General features: G+C 49.1%; 1 protein-coding gene across 8 annotated transcripts; it reads right to left on the bottom strand.

The window, feature by feature from the left end:
* Positions 1–6,720: 6,720 nt before the first annotated feature.
* Positions 6,721–18,369, bottom strand: LOC103222918 (melanoma antigen preferentially expressed in tumors). Of its 8 annotated transcripts, none has more exons than XM_073006962.1 (6): positions 18,190–18,368; positions 16,499–16,534; positions 15,770–16,402; positions 9,743–10,065; positions 8,704–9,312; positions 6,721–7,622 (listed from the first exon to the last, which is right to left on the bottom strand). In XM_073006962.1, exons 3-6 carry the CDS (start codon positions 15,788–15,790, stop codon positions 7,046–7,048), a joined length of 1,530 nt encoding a protein of 509 aa, XP_072863063.1. In that variant the 5' UTR covers positions 15,791–16,402; positions 16,499–16,534; positions 18,190–18,368; the 3' UTR covers positions 6,721–7,045. The 8 variants fall into 8 exon arrangements, with proteins under 8 accessions (XP_072863063.1, XP_037850742.1, XP_007973081.1 ...); XM_037994814.2 differs by having other exon boundaries at positions 15,770–15,888; XM_007974890.3 differs by having other exon boundaries at positions 15,770–15,867.
* Positions 18,370–18,641: the final 272 nt, after the last annotated feature.

Here is an 18,641-nt window from a genome sequence, read left to right as displayed (position 1 = left end):
AGATGGGGCCTCATGACGTTGGCCAGGCTGGTCTCAAACTCCTGACCTCAGGCGATCCGCCCGCCTCGGCCTCCCAAAGTGCTGGGGTTGCAGCCGGGAGCCACCACGCCCAGCTGAAATGTTTCTGTTCCTTGTAAATTACCCAGTCTCAAGTATTTTGTTATAGCAGCACAAACAAGTTAAGTAAGCTGTAATATCAGGCTGTCTTCTAATTCCCTGTGCTCTGCTGCACAAATTGTATTCCCAGAAGTTCCCATAGGAAGGTCTCAGGAAATGAAATGGATATGAGCTAACCTCATGTCAGGGGGTCAGTCTATGGAGGATCATAATCATACTACATGGTCCACCCTTACTGTAATCTATTCTTTTTTTTTTTTTTTTTTTGAGACAGAGTTGCTCTGTTGCCCAGGCTGGAATGCAATGGTGCGATCTCGGCTCATTGCAACCTCTGCCTCCCGGGTTCAAGAGATTATCCTATCTCAGCCTCCTGAGTAGCTTGGATTACAGGCACCTGCCACCACACCTGGCTAATTTTTGTATTTTTAATATAGACGGGGTTTCACTATGTTGGTCAGGCTGGTCTCAAACTCCTGACCTCAAGCAATCCACCTTCCTCGGCCTCCCAAAGTGCTGGGATTACAGGTGTGAGCCACCGCGCCCAATCTTATAGTCTATTTTTAAGGCCCTCATATATTCCCAAGTACTAGAAGGGAGGCAGCCGCATTATCTTATGTTCTAGGTATCCTCAGCACCGAATACAGGAGCTAGCCCATATAAAATGGGGTTTTCTCGAGATGGGATTTCACTCTGTCACCCAGGTTGGAGTGTAGTGGTATGGTCTTGGCCCACTGCAACCTGTGCCTCCCAGGCTCAAACGATCCTTCCACCTCAGACTCCCGAGTAGCTGGGACCACAGGCACACACCACCATGCCTGACTAGGTTTTTGGATTTTTGGTAGAGACTGGGTTTTGCCCTGTTGCCCAGGCTGCTCTTGAACTCCTGAGCTCAGGCAATTTACCTGCCTTGGCCTCCCAAAGTGTTGGGATTACAGGCGTGAGCCACTGCACCCAGCTGTTTTCTGTTTTCTGGTTTTTATTGAGACAGTCTCACTCTGTTGCCCAGGCTGGAATGCAATGGCACAATCTCGGGTCACTGCAACCTCTGCCTCCTGGGTTCAAGCGATTTTTCTGTCTCAGCCTCCAGAGTAGCTGGGATTCCAGGTGCCCGCCACCACACCCGGCTAATTTTTGTATTTTTAGTGGAGATGGGGTTTCACCATGTTGGCCAAACTGGTCTCCAACTCTTAACCTCAGGTGATCCCCACACCTTAGCCTCCCAAAGTGCTGGGATTATAGGCATGAGCCACCGAGCCCGGCCTTGTTTTCTGTGTGTGTGGTTTTTTTTTTTTTTTTTTTTTTAAGAGATAGGGTCGTGCTCTGTCGCCTAGGCTGGAGTGCAGTGGCACAATCAGCTCACTGCAGCCTTGAACTCCTGGGCCCAAGAATTCCTCCCACCACAGCCTTCTGAGTAGCCAGGACTATAGGTGAGCACTGGTTAAATTTTTAAATTTTTTGTAGAGACAGAGTCTTGTTATGTAATACAGGCTGGTCTCAAACTCCTAGCCTCAAGTGATCCTCCAGCCTCAGCCTCCCAAAGTTTGGGAATTATAGGCATGAGCCACTGCATCTGACCATATAAAATGTTAATAAACTGGCCAGGCACCGTGGCTTATGCCTGTAATCCCGGTACTTTGGGAGGCTGAGGCAGGTAGATCACTGGAGGTCAGGAGTTCAAGACCAGCCTGGCCAATGTGGTAAAACCCCATCTCTACTAAAAATACAAAAATTAGCCGGGCGTGGTGGCACTTGCGTGTAATTCCAGCTACTCGGGAGGCTGAGGGAGGAGAATCGCTTGAACCTGGGAGGCAGAGGTTGCAGTCAGCCGAGATCACGGCACTGCACTCCAGCCTGGGTGACAGAGTGAGACTCCATCTCAAAAAAAAAAAAAAAAAAAAGTTAATAAACGTTTGTTTATCTGGCTAACAGCTAATAAGCCGTATATTTGTTATTGTGTAAATGACCAAACCAGCACACCTTCCTACCCTGACCCATCTTTCTGGAAACTTCCCATGGGTTATTATCCACCCTGTAGACAGGAATCTAACTGCATAGCCTGGGCTCCTTACTCCATGAGCAGGAAGATTTGACAGGCAATAACAATGACATGTATATCAGATTTCATCTCTGTCTTAATGCATTTTGGTCCTGTCAAGGAATTGAGTGGAAACACTTCTCTATCCCTCAACTAAAACATTGGTGGAGCTGTCCTAGGAGAAAGAAAGAAGCAAGTGGAGCTTATGGATCTTCCCAGGAGTAAAATGATAAAAATATAGAGCCATCTCTTCAAATCATCAAATAGCCCATTGACTAGAATAAAGCTGTGCATTTACTTGTTGGGACCATGGAAGTGGGAGTCTCCAGAGGTCTGACAGATGCAGGATCCACTGGGCGCTGGCACATCACAGCTACCCACCTCTGGCACCTTCAAAATTATCACAGGGGTGACAAGCTGTTTTTCCACATTCTGCAGTTTACTTCCAGGCAGACTAAAGGGTCTATGTCTCTGTCTCACATTTCTTTGGATTGGAAGGAGATTCATTGAAGAAAACGTCCAATAATATTCCGAGGGCAACAGCTTTGTTCTGCAGCCTGCTGAAGTCTTGCCTCTTCATGTTCTGTTAAATTTTGCTTGTGTCTAAAAGTAGGTCACCTAACCTTTTGTTCTTCCTCTTTCTCTTCTTGAGATAACCTCTCTGTAGCCACGCAGCCCTCTTAGGTGCCTGGACCAACACCTTTCTGCAGTAACCCAAGGGTTGACGACTCCTCACGCTGATGTTCTGTTGTCTCCAGTGCAGTGCATGAATCCAAATCCAAATTCAGCTCAGCCTGTAAGACCTCCCTTTGCTTGGCCAATTTCTCTTCAGTTTCAAGACACAAGATGGCCAGTTAGATATGAAATTTTACAGATGATGAAAATGTGTCTTTGCCAGGCATGGTGGCTCATGCCTGTGATCCAAGCACTTTAGGAGGCCAAGGCAGGTGGATCACCTGAGCTCAGGAGTTTGACACCTGCCTGGGCAACAAAATGAGAACCCGTCTCTACAAAAATTTGAAAAGCAAAGCAAAGAAAATATATCTCTAACAATGACTTTATGTCAGATGCAGAATCCGGGCTATTTCGCTCAGAACCCCGTTGGATACATCCCATTAGTAATAGTAGTAGGAGCAGGATTAATCTAGTTTCCTCATACTGATCTGAATTTTGGGTCAAGTCAGCCATCCTTTCTGGCATTTAGAAATTGTTGGGTTTTCCCTGACTCCGTTTCCTAAGACGGTTATCCTTTCTGCCCAAGCCTCAGGCCTTCTTTCTGTCTCTTTTCTGCTTCTGGATGATTCCCTGGTAGTGCATTTGACCTCACTCTATTTCTTTTATATTTAGATTCTTCCCTCTCAATTCCATATTGCCCAGATGCCGTAAGTCCAATCTGCCTGTCTGCCAAAGAGATGGGGTGTCTCTAACATGAATGTCAATACCGAGAAACCTACTGTGTGTACCATACTCCCCCTGCTTACTTCCTAACTGCCTACCATCTGGACACCCCTTCCTTGGGCCTTCATATACATGACTCCCCTACCTTAGGTAGCCACCACCTCCCCTTTTCCCTTGCATGGCTACTCTTACCAAAGAGATGAGGTCTCTCTCCAGCCAAAGTCGACTTATAAAAAACTCATCAATTAGTACCATGCCACCATGCCACTTCAAATATTTTGTTTGGAGACGGACTTTTGCAGTAGCGCAATCATAGCTCACTGCAACCTCTGCCTCCCGGATTCTGGTGATTTTCCTGCCTCAACCTCCCCAGTAGCTGGGATTATAGGCATGTACCACCATACCCAGCTAGTTTTTGTGTTTTTTGGTAGCGACAATGTTTCACCATGTTGGCCAAGCTGGTCTCAAATTCCTGGCCTCAAGTGATCCTGCTGCCTCAGCCTCCCAAAATGTTGGGATTATAAGCATGAGCCATTTATTTTTCTTTTTTTGAGACAGGAGCTCACTCTGTTACCCAGGCTGGAGTGTAGTAGCATGATCAAAACTCACTGCAACCTTGAACTCCTGGATTCAAGTGATCCTCATGCCTCAGCCTCCTGAGTAGCTGGGACTATGGGTGCACGCCGACATGTTCAGCTCATTCAAAAATTTTTTCATAGAGATGGGCGGTCTTGCTATGCTGCCCAGCCTGGTCTCAAACTCCCGGACTCAACTGATCCTCCTGCCTTGACTTCCCAAAATGCTAGGATTACAGGTGTGAGCTACTGTGCCTGGCCTTTGATTTTTAGACAGGGTGTTGCTCTGCTGCCAAGGCTGGAGTGCACTGGTATGATCACAGCTCACTGCAGCCTTGTCCCGAGTTTAAGTGATCCTCCTTCTTCAGTCTCCCAAGTTACTAGGACTACAGGTGTGTGCCACCACACCCAGCTACTTCATGAATATTTCGATTCCAAACTCTGAAAAAAAGTTTTCCAGATTCATCTCTCAAATGAGATCTCCAGGTCAAATAATGTCCCTACTGTCAGGAATCCTGCTTCAGAAGCAAGATGCAGCATTTTTCTTTCTTTACTTGCAGCAGGCAGCTAATAACCATTATCCTGTGCTGGACCATCCATGTTCTACACATTCTAATGTGTGCTTTACATAAAAAAATTAGCTCAAGTGAACCTCACTGTGACATTACAAGGTATGTATTATTAATCTCTCTTTTTTTTTTTTTTTTTGAGGTGGGGTGTCACTCTGTCGCCAAGGCTGGAATACAATGGCTCATGCCTGTAATCCCAGCACTTTGGGAGGCTGAGTTGGGAATATCCCTTGAACCCAGGAGTTTGACTAGTCTGTACAACATAGGAAGATCTCCATCTCTAGAAAAAATAAAAACATAGCCATGCATGGTGGCGTGTGCCTGTGGTCCCAGCTACTTGGGAGGCTGAGAAGGGAGGATCACTTGAGCCTGGGAGGTTGAGGCTGCAGTGAGCCGTGATCATGCCACTACACTCCAGCCTGGGTGACAGAGTGGGACCCTATCTCTAAAAAGAGAGAAAGAGGGAGAGCTTTTAAAATATGGCAGAATGTGCCCACAAGCTGATGGGCCTATTTCTTTTTTTTTTTTAATAGAGACAGAGTCTTGCTCTGTTGCCCAGGCTGGAGTAGAGTGGCGTGATCTTGGCTCACTGCAACCTCTGCCTCCCGGGTTTAAGCGATTTTCCTGTCTCAGCCTCCCGAGTAGTTGGAAATACAGGCACCTGCCACCACACCCGGCTAATTTTTGTATTTTTAGTAGAGACAGGGTTTCACCACGTTGGCCAGGCTGGTCTCGAACTCCTGACCTCAGGTGATCCACCCGCCTCGGCTTCCCAAAGTGCTGGGATTACAGGTGAGAGCCACTGCGCCCAACCAGTTTGTTTCTTATAGAGCTTAGGGTAGGAGGCTTGAAGATGGGAACAGAAGAAAAAAGGTTGAAGGGCCCAGCTGATGGGTGTCGCAAGATAGGAAATTGGTGACAGTCTGCAACGCCAGCAGCATCGTGGGTAGTTATCACCAAGACAGAGACCTCAGACCAGGCAGGACTGGGTGTGCTGGCACTCACAGCTACATGCAGATAGAGCCTGCCCCTGGGCCTTGGTGTTTGACCTTATTCTCAGGTGCTTCTTTGAAAAGCTGTACAGTGAGGGAGGTGACACAGCCTAAGGGCAGGACACACTAGCATGGGAGCAGTGGCAGGCAAGTGGGCTGACTGCCCAGGGATTGTAGAGTCTGCCTGCACAGTATGACATCTCCCATCCTTTTGGATAGATTGTTCTATAGGGTGGCCTCTATCTACTCCCAACTCCCAAATCTGACATTCATTCATCTACTTCCCCCTAAGTGCTCCCTGGCACCTGCCCTGAGTTTGTTCACTATTGGAACCCCAAGTCCAGGGCATCTCACTGGCTGAGATTCAGCTTACTACCTCATTGATGGGGAGACTCTTACGTTGAAGAAGTAATTTTCTGATAGGACCACAAGATGAAGTCTTATTTTTAATGTGGGTACAAATACTAAATAAATATGATCTTAGTGTTTTGCCAAAAGGAATTTAGATGTTTTAAACGGGTCACAATTAAATTCAAAAAGGGGCTGGACCTGATGGGATGGGTTGGTGAGGCCCAGAGGCTCCACCTCAAGTGTAGTACTGGATATCCCCTCCCAGTCCTGGGGGTCTTACCTGTACATAGTCAAGCCCAATACTGGCACAGCCACAGGCCGGGGATGGAGGCTTGTGAGTCCACTGGAAAACAAGGAGGACCGAGTCCAGGGTCTCAGGGGGTTTAGTAGTGAGGACTCCTGTGAAGAACCCTTCACTCAGTGGTGTTCATTATTGGCCCCTTCCTTAGTATGTTCCAGCCCTGAGGATGCACCTTGCATGCTCTGACCCTTTGAATACCAAAGAAATAAGCAAGGAGGTAACTGATGCCTCAAAGAGATTAATGGTGCCATGATATCTGGGGGCCGGGACCCTGTCCAGCCTAAAGGTATAAGTACCATGGATGAGCAGTGTCTTAATCAGCAACTAGAGATTTCCTGAGGTTTAACGGGGAAAGGAGATTCATATACTAGAAGACACCAGGTGCTTCACATTGCTTCTCTTTATTTTCAACAGTTTCTTTACAACAGTTTCTTTACAACAGTCTACATAGGGATTAACTTCTACATGTACTTCCCAAGCCAGAATCCCCCTTTAGAAATTCAGATTCTATTTCTAACTGTATAGGATGCATCTCCCAAAAGATCCCGTTAACTCAACATCTGCCTACCCCTAACTTCCCCTTTTTTCCCTCACTCCCACTGAACATTTGTCTGAAACTGTGGCTGCGTTGTTGCTTCAAGATGCATGCACATCCTGGGCTTCAGTGTCCAAGTATGCAGAATGAAGCATTTGATATGTGCACCCAGCTAGTTAGGCATGAAACAGGGGCACAGGATGGGCTCTGGGTCATAGAAGGTTCTGTCCCCACAGTGAGGACAGGGATTGGCACTAAGCCAGACCATGCTGGGCCGCCCCAATTCGCACAGCAACTCCCTGAGCCTGGCGTGCAGATAGGCAAGTCTCCCCAGGTGGAGGGTACCGTGGACGTCCTCGTAACTCTCCAGGGGGACAGGATACAGCACATGGGTCAGATTGCTCAGCCCGATGAGGTGGTGCAGGAGGTTCTCCAGGACAGATATGGAGATGGGATTCCCACAGAAGCTTAAGGTCGTAAGCTGGGAGCAGTGGCTCAGGGAAGGCAGGAGGACAAGGAGCTGGTCATCCATGATCCCACACTCATCAAAGTCCAGGTCCTGGAGGGTGGCAGAGGCTCTCTCCAGCAGAGCTTGGAGGGGCTCGGGACTTACATCGGTCAGCATGACCCCACTTAGACTCAGGACACTCAGCTGACTGACGCTGGGGCTCTGGGACAGATGCATCACATCGCCTTCCGAAAGCCGGCAGTTAGTTACTGAGAGGGTTTCCAAAGGATTCATCACGTGCCTGCAAACAGACAAAGCAGTTAGTGCTGGGGAATGGTGGTAGTGGGGTGGGGAGACTGGAGAGAGGCCTGTTTCACCGAAACCCAAAGTCTTCCTGATGATGGTTAACCCCCAGGATGCCATGTTGTAAAGGAGCATTCAAGGGAGTACAAGTTCAGGTGCAGTCCTTTCTCCATTATTTGCTGCATAAGTGGGTCAAGTAAACAAAGATCTCAAACACTCTCTTGGCTGAGCTGTGAAGCAGGGTCCAACACAGACCTCTTAGGTGGTGTGAGCATGAACTGAATTGAGAGAGCCTGATTTGATGTCTCAAGCAAGGAAGGGCATCAGTGAATTTTAGTATTTGAAGACACAACCGAAAATACTTTTTCAACTCAGGCTTCCTCTGCCACTGCCTGGGCCCCAGTCACCTGTATCTCTGTGCCTGATGAAGCTACTGGGGAGTAGTCATAGAGGACAAACTTGGGCAGGGTCACCAACATCCAAAGGGGGTTCCCAGGCTGCAGGGCTACCTTAGATCACCGCATCATCAGCAAACCACCTATCAATTTTTGCAATTCCTCACTCTTGTTCCTTCTCCCACATCTCCAGAATCCTGCATTTCCCACCTATTACCTTGAGTTCTAAATCACACTTTACAGACAGGAAATTTGAGTCGGGTTTAGAGGGAACAGCTCATGTTGAGAAGCTGGTGAGTACACAGCTTACAATTTCAAATCTCACCTTTGACGGGCTTTCCCTTCTTCAATGCCCTCCTTGCTTATTTTCGGTCATCTTAGGCATCACTTCCTAAGGAAGAATGCCTAAAGGCACCCTTGCCAGACCCCAACCTCCCATTACAGAGTTTTCTAACAAGGAGTCACTGTTAATAGCATCTATCCTAATGTATATCTCTAACCCTAATGAGTAGTAGTTACGTGATATCATGCTTGGGGACAGAGTGGTGAACAAGACATGTTAACTGGTAGTGACTTGCTCACTCTTGCATTATCAGTGGCTGGCACATGCTAGATGTCCTTTATTGTTTACTACAATAAAGAAGGGCTTGCTCTGGTCTGCAGAGAAACCTCACCATCCCTTACCTGAGCAACTGATCCAGGCGGCCTCTAAGGAAAAACAAAGAGTCCACATAGAGACCCTGGAGGCACTGCAGACTGAGGAACTGAGAGGTGAACTGGGCGATATACTCCTCTTCCTTCTCCGGGGAAATGGAGGAAGATGCATGGATGTGGGAGAGGAGGAGTCTACGCAGATTAATCATCTGGCCCAGGTAGGGAGAAAATTTTGCCAAGGTGGGTAGCTTCCAGGTACAGGTCACTTCCAAATCTTCAATAGAGTCCAGCTGTACCATTTTCAGGATCATCTTGATATTCTGCATGGGCATTGCAAAAATCTTCAGCTTCTTACAGCACAGGTGTAGTACATTTTTCTGTCGCTTCACTTTCTCCATGAGGTAAGAGAACAACTCATCACAGGCACCTTCCTTGAGGGACAGGTCTACGAGCACCTCTATTGGAGGGAAGGGCTGCTCTGCCTCTGTGTTCAAACCATCTACTTTTCGCTTCTTTCTCATGGGCTGAGCTGCTTCTGGCTCTGGAAATGAGTAGAGACTGGCCCTGTTTCCAGACCATACAGTCCAGAAGTCCTGATGAGAGTTCTTCCGTAAATCCAGCACTTCAAGTTTCCACCTCCTGTGGGGAAAAACACGTTAATAGCTGAGATGCTTTAAAATCAACTCAAGACAAGATCATGAGTCTCATAATGTGGCTAAGAACCAACCAGACATCTGCCTTAGATCTGCACTTTTACTCCACACATCAGAAAGGCATCAGTTGCTCCCTTTCCCACTAGGATCCTGGGATCCTTCCTGGTCCCCACTTCCTGCCCCACCAGGAGGAAGCAGGTCCATGTTCCTTCAGACACCTGCATTTTAATCAGTGCCCCATGTCCAGAAGCCCATTCCAAGAGTGACCCCTGCAGTGGCCCCCAAGGCCTCCCTGAACTTCCTTGCTGGCACCATCAGAGCCTCTGGCCCAGCCTTAGGTGCTCCACGCTCCCTGACCCCGGCTGCATCCTGCTCAGGTTCCCAGGGCCCCACATGAAGCTGCTAGATCACCTTACCTGGGGCGAACCTCCTGGGTAAGCAGCACATCAAGTCCATCAAGCACAGCCTTGAAAGTCTCCAGGTGAAGCTGTTGTCCCTTCATCAGCACTCCCAAAGGGAGGCAGGTGAAGGGCCAGGCCTGCACCATTGCCTTCAGGGTCTGGCTATGTCTCCCGTCAAAGGCTGCTGTGAAGAGTGGCGGGAAGAGCTCCCTGGGCAGCAACTCCAGGGCGGCGATGGCCAGGGCCTCATCCTTCAGCAGGCTCTGTCCCGCCAGCTCCACAAGTCTCCGTGGGCTTGTCCACACGCTCATGCTGATGTATTGGCTCTGAATGGAACCCTGAGGAAACATACAGGGAACAAAGCATCCCTTTCAGTGCCAGCATAAGCAACTCTATCTTTTCCTCGCCCTTCTGAGGGACCAACTCAGGGCCAAAGTCACTGTGCTAGCAACAGCAGGGGAGTTCTCAGTTTATCCCGATTCCATTCTGCACTCGGTGGCCACAAAGCCACAGCTCTGCTGGCACCAGGATGAGCATCTCATCAAGTGTAGAGGAGGAAACAGGATGGCCACTGGCCCCATCCTGTATCTACCCACTACTCTATTTAATTCTAGTCCCCCTGGGAAGTGAGAACTAAGGAGCCTGAGAGCTGAGCCTACTCATTCCGGGAAAAAGCTTCTGATGATCACTCAAAGACAATTCAAACGGGAGTGTCACATAGCCCAGAACAGCATCCTTCTCTGCTCCAACAAGCCAGATGGGAAAGATTAGGGACACACACACAATGCACAGTGGGTGCCATTATATTTCACTAAAAAATTTTAAATGAGAAACTACAGAAGCAGCCCAACAGTATTACACAGCAATTGGAAGTAAAATTAAAACAAAACAAAAAAAAACATTCTGAGACATATATTTTAAGTGTGTCTCTTTTATATATATTAAGAGTTATTACTTTGACATGGAAATCAAGGGAGCAAACAATTCACAGTAAAACAAAGCCTGGTTCTTTTTCCCCAAAACATTAGTTTTAAAATGGAGAAATAAAAATTGTGTATATTTATGGTGTACAATATGATGCTTTGAAGTATGTATACATTGTAGAATGGGTGCCTTAAGCTAATTAACATATGTATAATCTCACGTATGTGTGGTGAGAACACTTAAAATGTACTCTTAGCAATTTTCATGTATACAATACATTATTAACTACAATTACCATCTTGTATACTAGATGTCTTGAAAAAGCCTCCACCCTCCAGCACAGTGGCTCATGTCTGTAATCCCAGCACTTTGGGAGGCCAAGGTGGGATAATGGCCTGAGCCCAGGAGTTCAAGACCAGCCTGGGCAACACAACGAGACCTCATCTCTATTTAAAAAAAAAAAAAAAAAAAAGAAAGAAAGAAAGAAAAAAGAAAATGTCTTTAATTCCAAAGCATCTGACAAAAAAAAAGAAAAAAAGAAAAAATCTATGGAATATTTTTTAACCTTTTAGTTAAAAAAAGCCTTACTAGTAAATCACTAAAGATTTAAAGAATCATAAATGATGCAAATTATAATTGCTTGCCACATACTATTTAAATTGTAATAAAGTAAAATTCCAACTAATTAGATACCTTTTATTTTCCAAAAAAGCTATTTAAGAAATTATTTTTTAACATATACAAAATGGCAGAAATCAAAATGTTTGGGATTCAATATAAATAATAAATGTTCCAGGTAATAGCTATATTAATTACCATAATTTGATTACACACTATATATGCATCAACTAAAACTTCACATGTACCCTACAAATATATACGATTATTGTGTATCCATTAAGAAATAATTCAATAACCAAAAAAAAATGTTTGGGATTAAGGCAAAACTACATTTAGAGGCAAAAACAAAGCTTGTTCCTTTGTAAGGAAAGAAAAAGGAAAATCATCTAGGCAGCATTGGCCCTCATGGCCCGTGGAGACCCTAGGCTGACAGTGGGAAGGTGGCAGTGGCCATAGCCTGAGGTTCCCGACTCACCAGACCCAGGTGTGGTGCAGAAGCCATCTGCCCAGACCTCTGAGAGGACCATAACATTGACTTCAAGGCCTCTGGGTCCCTCCTCTAGCACCTCAGAAGCTATTATTGGCCTTTCTGGGCATCTTTCCCCTTTCAACTCCATGCTGCCAATGGAAGAGCCAAATCTAATTACATTCCTGGATTTCCAACCGGTGAATCCTGGTGGGGTTTTTTACTTACTTCAGGTTCAACTGATTGAATGGGATGTCCATTTATAAAACAAAGAAAAAGTGAACAAAACCACCCAGAAAGTGTAACTGTTGGGGGAATTTTTGGCCACATCAAAATTACCCAAACACTCCAGTTAAGATAGCTTTATGAAGAACATCATGTCATTACCCCTCCCCACTCCCAAACAATCCCCAAATATCAAATTGTCACTTACACTCCATGTTCCCTAACACAGCAAATCACATGCCTATTCAGGGAGAAAGGGAGGTACAACAGAGGGGTGGCTGGTCTTCCAAACTTTGAAGGTCAAGGCTGTCCTGAAGGAAGCTGGGTCAAAATTACACAACAACTAGGAGTTAGTCAGAAGTAAGGCTGGGCATTTGTAATGGGACTGAGTGGATTACCACAAAGACAGATATTCTTTTGGGGGGTGGAATTGAAAGACTTTGGCCTGGATGGAGTAGAGAAATTAAAAAGGGGAATGGCTAAGGAAGACAAAAGATAGTTCCAGTAAAGCCAAGGTAATCACTGGGACAGGAAAAGAGTTCAATTTTCCTCCCTCCCTAGAGGGAAAAGGTGTTTTCTGCCAGAAAGTCGGGATCCTCTTGGCAAATAGCCTTGACAAGATTAAACCTAGGAATGTGGGCTGGAGAGGTGGGATGGAGGGTAATATTGGTGACCAAACCTAGGACAGCAACGTTTTCAAGTCTGAAAGACCCTGTGGTTTCTTAGGAATCTTGGAGCCAGGGAGAGAAATAAACAAGGGCCAAAAGCACACATCCCTGCCATTAAGGAAGTTCTCAGAAGACCTTCTCTTTATAGTTAGGTGTCCTCTTCCACACCGGGGCTGTTCACAAGCAGCAGGTCAGGTCTTTACCCCAAACATAATCTCCAATGGCCAATCCCTTCCTAAGTATTACTAATGTCTCCACACTTCAAGAAAACAGCTGACTCTTGACCCTAAGCTTCTCAGGCACAGAGATTCTGGTCAGCGAGATGCAATCAGGTCTATCAATTAAGACTCTATTTTTCCCCTTTTCCATGCTAGGCACTGTGCACAAATACATTTTCTCTCACAAAAATTGAAGTTACATTTGGCATTTAAGGATCTGCTTAGGGATGATTCCTATCCTGGGCCTGATCACCCATTGGTGCTTTTGAAGTTTCGGAACCTCTCCACTCAAAGAATTCTCCAGGCCATTCTCTGCCTCATGCACTGTGATGTCCCCACAATTCTTATATTCTACTGGCAAGTGTCCAGCTGGAATGTCTTGGGGCCTAGCTTTGTTTGCTCTGGACTGCCTAAGGAGGCTGTAATTCATTGAAGGGTGTTTTCCATTTCAGTTCTCTCTCTGGAGACTACTTTCTCCTACTTTTCACCCTGAACACCAAATGGCCTTTGTGAAAATTGGGTTAAACTACAATTGGTTCTACATTTCCTTTAATTCCCAGGCAATCATTTTTACTCATCAGCCACAGAAGACTGAGATTAGTAATAAAGGTCATTGTCAATGTCCCTAATTATCAAGCACCTACTGGGCACAGCAAAGGCGGCAGCAGTTCTCATTCATTACCTCAAATAGCCTTCACAGAAAATCTAAAATTCACCATCATTTTCATTTTTAGTCTTGTAAGTCCTTGACTCTTTCTGGGGAACAACCTGCTCAGCTCCAGGCAGGCAGGAATTGGTAGCCCTTATGTGAGGAGTTTAGATAGATCTTCATTTCCCTCCCTATCAAACAATCTAAGTGTCAGAAAGGGCTGATAAGCTTCACATAAACCATGGAAAAACAGGAAAACTGAGGAAGTCCAACAGTTAGGGAAGTTTCTATGGGATCCCCGCTTCCAAGAGATCCAAGGGAGGAGGAGGGACTGTGATGAAGTGTGAGTTGTGCAATCTCTGAGCTGTGCAATCTCCCTGTGAGGCAGTGACACTCCTCCGTCCAGCTTCACACTGCCAGTTTGCCAGTGGCACTAGAGGAAGCAGCACTAGGAGCACATTTGCACAAAGGTGCTGTCCTTCCTCCCAGTGTAAGGGAGGAGTGAAAAGACTGGGGCCCAGCATGACTCCTAGGGTCCGGGGCACGAATTGGGGAGGTATTTCTGCATGTCCTGTCTACTGGTTCTTATGGTCCTTGTGGGCTGCGCAGGCCAGAGTGGCCTCTGAGCTCATCATGGGGGTGGTCTGCACCCTCCTCTCTAGTCATAGAATCCCAATGTGGACCCCCAAAGTATCTGCACCAGGTCCTTCAGGTCTTTTTTTTGGAGTGCAATGGCACAATCTTGGCTCACTGCAATCTCTGCCTCCTGGGTTCAAACAATTCTCCCACCTCAGCCTCCTGAGCAGCTGGGATTACAGGCATGCACCCCCACGCATGGCTATTTTTTTGTATTTTTAGTAGAGATGGGGTTTCGCCACGTTGGCCAGGCTGGTCTCAAACTCCTGACCTTCAGGTGATCTACCTGCCTAGACCTCCCAAAGTGTTGAGATTACAGGCGTGAGCCACCATGCCCAGCCTCTTTTTCTACTCTTTAGAGACGGGGTCTTACTATGTTTCCCAGGCTGGTCTTGAACTCCTGAGCTCAGGTGACCCACCCGTTTCAGCCTCCCAAAGCGCTGGGATTACAGGCGTGTGGATGCTAACAGCACCCAATACAGACGAGCGGATACCAACAGCACCCGAGCACGACCCCACAGTCCAATGCACACGGTCATCCTTGAGCCTCTGGTTCCAGTACGAGTCTCCAGGCTTCACGTCAGGTTGCGTGCCCTCCCTGATCTCCCCAGGAGGCACCCAGCAATCTTGTTCACTTCCCAGGACGAACACTTACCCCTAATGGCCCAAGCCCATGGGGCAGTGAGATCAAAGCCTCCCTGAGCTCATGCTCTCTGACACCACTCGGAAGTGTGGGCTGTGGCGTCTGATTACCCCGTGCAAAGGTTCTGAATCTAATCATGGCTTTGGCAATAAGGTCCCCAATACATTACGTTTTTTTTTTTTTTTTTTTTTTTTTTTTTTTGAGAAGAAATTTCACTCTAGTCGCCCAAGCTAGAGTGCACTGATGCCATCCTGGCTCACTGCAACCTCCACCTCCTGGGTTCAAGCGATTCTCCTGCTCCTGTCTCAGCCTCCTGACTAGCTGGGAGTACAGGTGGGTGGGCCACCACGCCTGGCTAATTTTTTTCTATTTTTAGTAGAGACAGAATTTCACCATTTTGGCCAGGCTAGTCTCAAACTCCTGACCTCAGGTGATCCGCCCGCCTCGGCCTCCAATGTACTGGGATTACAGGCATGAGCCACCATGCCTGGCCTAGAGTTCTTTTTTTTTTTTTTAGAGACGGAGTCTAGCTCTGTCGCCCAGGCTGGAGTGCAGTGCCATGATCTTGGCTCACTGCAACCTTCACCTCCTGGGTTCAAGGGATTCTCCTGCCTCAGCCTCTTGAGCATCTGGGACTACAGGCGCATGCCACCACGCCCGGCTAATGTTTTGTACTTTAGTAGAGACGGGGTTTCACCGTGCTAGCCAGGAATGGTCTCAATCTCCTGATCTCGTGATCCGCCTGCCTCGGCCTCCCAAAGTGCTGGGATTACAGGCACGAGCCACCAGGGTTGATTCTTGGACAAAGACACCAGGAGGAGTGAAATGTTCTTTTGGGGTTTGGGGAAACGACTGGAAACAATAAAAGCGGCTCCTGCCTCTTTCTCTACTGTGAGGGACCTCAGGATGCAGCTCCCATCTGGCTCGAGGAACAACGACAGAGGGAACGGGGCTTCTCTGAGCACCTCAGACAGCTCAGGGGACCTTCTTACCCGCAAACGTCTTCGTTCCATTTTGAAGTGATTTAGGCTGGCCTCAGGACCTCCAACGTTTGGATTTCTAGGTCTCAGTCACTTGTTTCCACGCACGTCTGAGAGTAATAATCAAAATGCTCCAAAAAGAAGGACACATGTATAATATTTAAGAAGCAATGGTCTCCTGTAAAAATCTCCGCAAATACTGCGGAGGAAAGTGACAACTGGCGACTCAATCTCGCCCTTTCATTGCAAATCTCTAGTTCCAAACCTGAGCACCAGTGTCTCCTGGGCTGAACCAGGGGGCAGGAGGAACAGACCATGTGGTCGGCCACAAGTGACCCCTGTGGTCAAGGACCCTGACTACCGTCCTCTAGCCACATTTCTGCCTCTGCTCCTGCCTTCCTAGGACGCCTATGCCACTACCTGGGCCGTCCCCAACCCCCAGCACCTTCAGAGGGACCGAGTCCCAGAGCATCCACCGCATTACAAATGCGCACCCGCCCCGAGGAGCTCCAAACACGAGCATCGCGGCCTCGGTTCAAGGCTTCGTGACAGCCACAACTCCTCAACTCTGGCCAAATTTCCGGGGCATGCGGCCCGGGGTGACCCAAGCGGCGCACATTATTTTCTTTGCTCTTCAACCCATTTCTGGAGAGAAAACAGGGACCCGGGACAGGGGTGGTGCCGGGGCACAAGCCCAAGGTCACCCTGTGGGGAAGCGGAGGAATCACGGCTCGAACTTACGTTTTTCGTCAGAGAGTGCACCACGCCGCGAAGTCGCTGGAAGGAAAGAACAAGACGATGGCTCAGCAAGCGCCCTAGCGGCTGTGGCGGGGCAAGCAGCCTGGCCTGACCAATCCCCGTCTCTCAGTCCTTCCAGGGCAAAATCTCACGAGATCCAGCGAGGTCGCCCAGAGAGTTGAGGGGGCTCATTTTCAAGGACTGGGAGGAGGAGGAGCAGTGGGGGGAGGGGCAGAGAAGAAGGGAGCAGGAGGACGGGAAAAAGGGAGACAGTCTCGGGTTGGGGAGGAGATAGGGGTGGGGAAGGAGGGGGCGGGGGAGGGTTAGGAATGGGGGGGAGACAGGGTGGTGGAGGGGTTGGGGAGGTGTCGGGATGGGGGAAGGGAAACAAAGAGTGGCGAAGGCCTAGGCACGGGGAAAGGAGACAGGGTGGGGGAGGGGTGGGCATGGGGGAAAGGAGACAGGGTGGGGGAGGGGTGGGCATGGGGGAAGGGAGACAGGGTGGGGATCCCAGAAGAAAGACAGTATGGGGGTGGGGGATGGAACACGTGGGGGAGGGGTCGGATGGGGGAAGAGAAACAGAGTGGCAGAGGCCCGTGGGGATTGGGAACGGAGACAGGGTGTGGAAGGAGTGGGGATGGGGGAAGGGAGCCATAGGGTGGGGGAAGGGTGTGGATGGGGGAAGGGAGGCAGGGTGGAGGAGGGGATGGGGAAGGGAGACAGGGTGGGGGAGGGGGAGGGAATGGGGGAAGGGAGACATAGGGTGGGGGAGAGAATGGGGGATGGGAGACAATAGGTGGAGGAGGGATGGGGGAAGGGAGACAGAAGGTGGGTCGGGGTTGGGATGGGAGAAGGGAGACCGGGTGGGGGTGGGGATGAGGAAGACAGAGGTTGGGGGAGGCGTGGGGATGGGGAAGAGAAACAAAGGGGGAGGGGGAGGGAAGAGAGGCAGAGAGTGGGCGATGGGGGAGGGAAGAGAGGCAGAGAGTGGGGGATGGGTGGGGATGTGGGAAGAAAGAAAGGGGAGAAGGTATGGGGGGGAAGGGATGGGGGAAGGAATGGAGGGGGGAAGGGATGGAGGGGGGTGGGGATGGGTGACTAGGTGACGCCTGCGGCCTTTCCCACCCGACAGTAGGGTGGGGGCAGGGTGGAAAAAGGGGGTGCGGTGGGCAAATGGAGAGGCAGTGGAGAGGTGGGGGACTGGCTGGGAGTGTGGGATGGGGTATTCTGGGATAACGGAGACGGCCAAATCTGGACTCTGTCCTGGGCCTGTGCTTCTGGCGACCTCCCTTTTCCTCAGTTGGATGCGGGGTGCAGGGGCCGGTTCCAGGGTCCGAGCTCAGCTCCTCGCTCCACCCCGCCCCGCTTGTCTAGAAAAGACGCCTCTGCCCTTGGCTGGGCAAATGTCTGGATTTACCTATTTCTGTAACCCCCTGGGCTGAAGAGACCCACTGCCCCCGGGATTCTATTAACTTACTCTCTGTCTGGAGTGCACGTTCCTCCCTGCTGCCGTGAGTCAGTTTTCCACAACTTTGTGAGGCCCGCGCATGCTCCCCCTCGACTCCCCGTGTTTCCGCTCTCCACGGAAATCCACACATTCACGCCCCTCCCCTCCCGTGAGCCTTGCAGAGGACTCAGCCCTGCTTTCCCTACATGCAAGGCTGCTCCTTTTGTCGCCAGTCGCCAATACAGACCTGTTGACGGGTCACGCCTGGGAAGCGGCTGGGGTGTCCGGGAGCGGTGTGGAGGCAAGGCAGGCCCAGCTTTTGACTGCCGGGTAGCAGTGCCCTGAAGCCCCGCCGGAATCTCGCCTCCGGGACCAGCAGGGGGCACTGGAGGCAATAGGGACTGTTTGCAAAACCCACTTCCTCCCAGGCCCTCTAGGGGGACGGTCAAGCTTCTGCAGAGATGGGGAGGATCTTTCTTGGTGAGGGGAGAGGGAGGGGCTAGGAGTCAAGCGGAAGGACCCCCTGTTCAAGGCCATTCAAGGGACAGGACAGGCGAGGAATCTCTTTGGGTCTTTTGAATTGTTTTCTCGGTCAGGCCTGGAACGTACTCAGCCTCCACAAACTGTGTTTTCCTGAAAGGGGTCGGGGGCACCCCAAATCTCCTGCCACAGGCTATGATGGCCATGGTGGCTAAGGGC

Source organism: Chlorocebus sabaeus, chromosome 19, assembly GCF_047675955.1.
Source record: "Chlorocebus sabaeus isolate Y175 chromosome 19, mChlSab1.0.hap1, whole genome shotgun sequence".
NCBI lineage: Eukaryota > Metazoa > Chordata > Mammalia > Primates > Cercopithecidae > Chlorocebus > Chlorocebus sabaeus.
The sequence above is the reverse complement of the archived record's forward strand: the minus strand, read 5'-3'. Positions and strand labels throughout refer to the sequence as shown.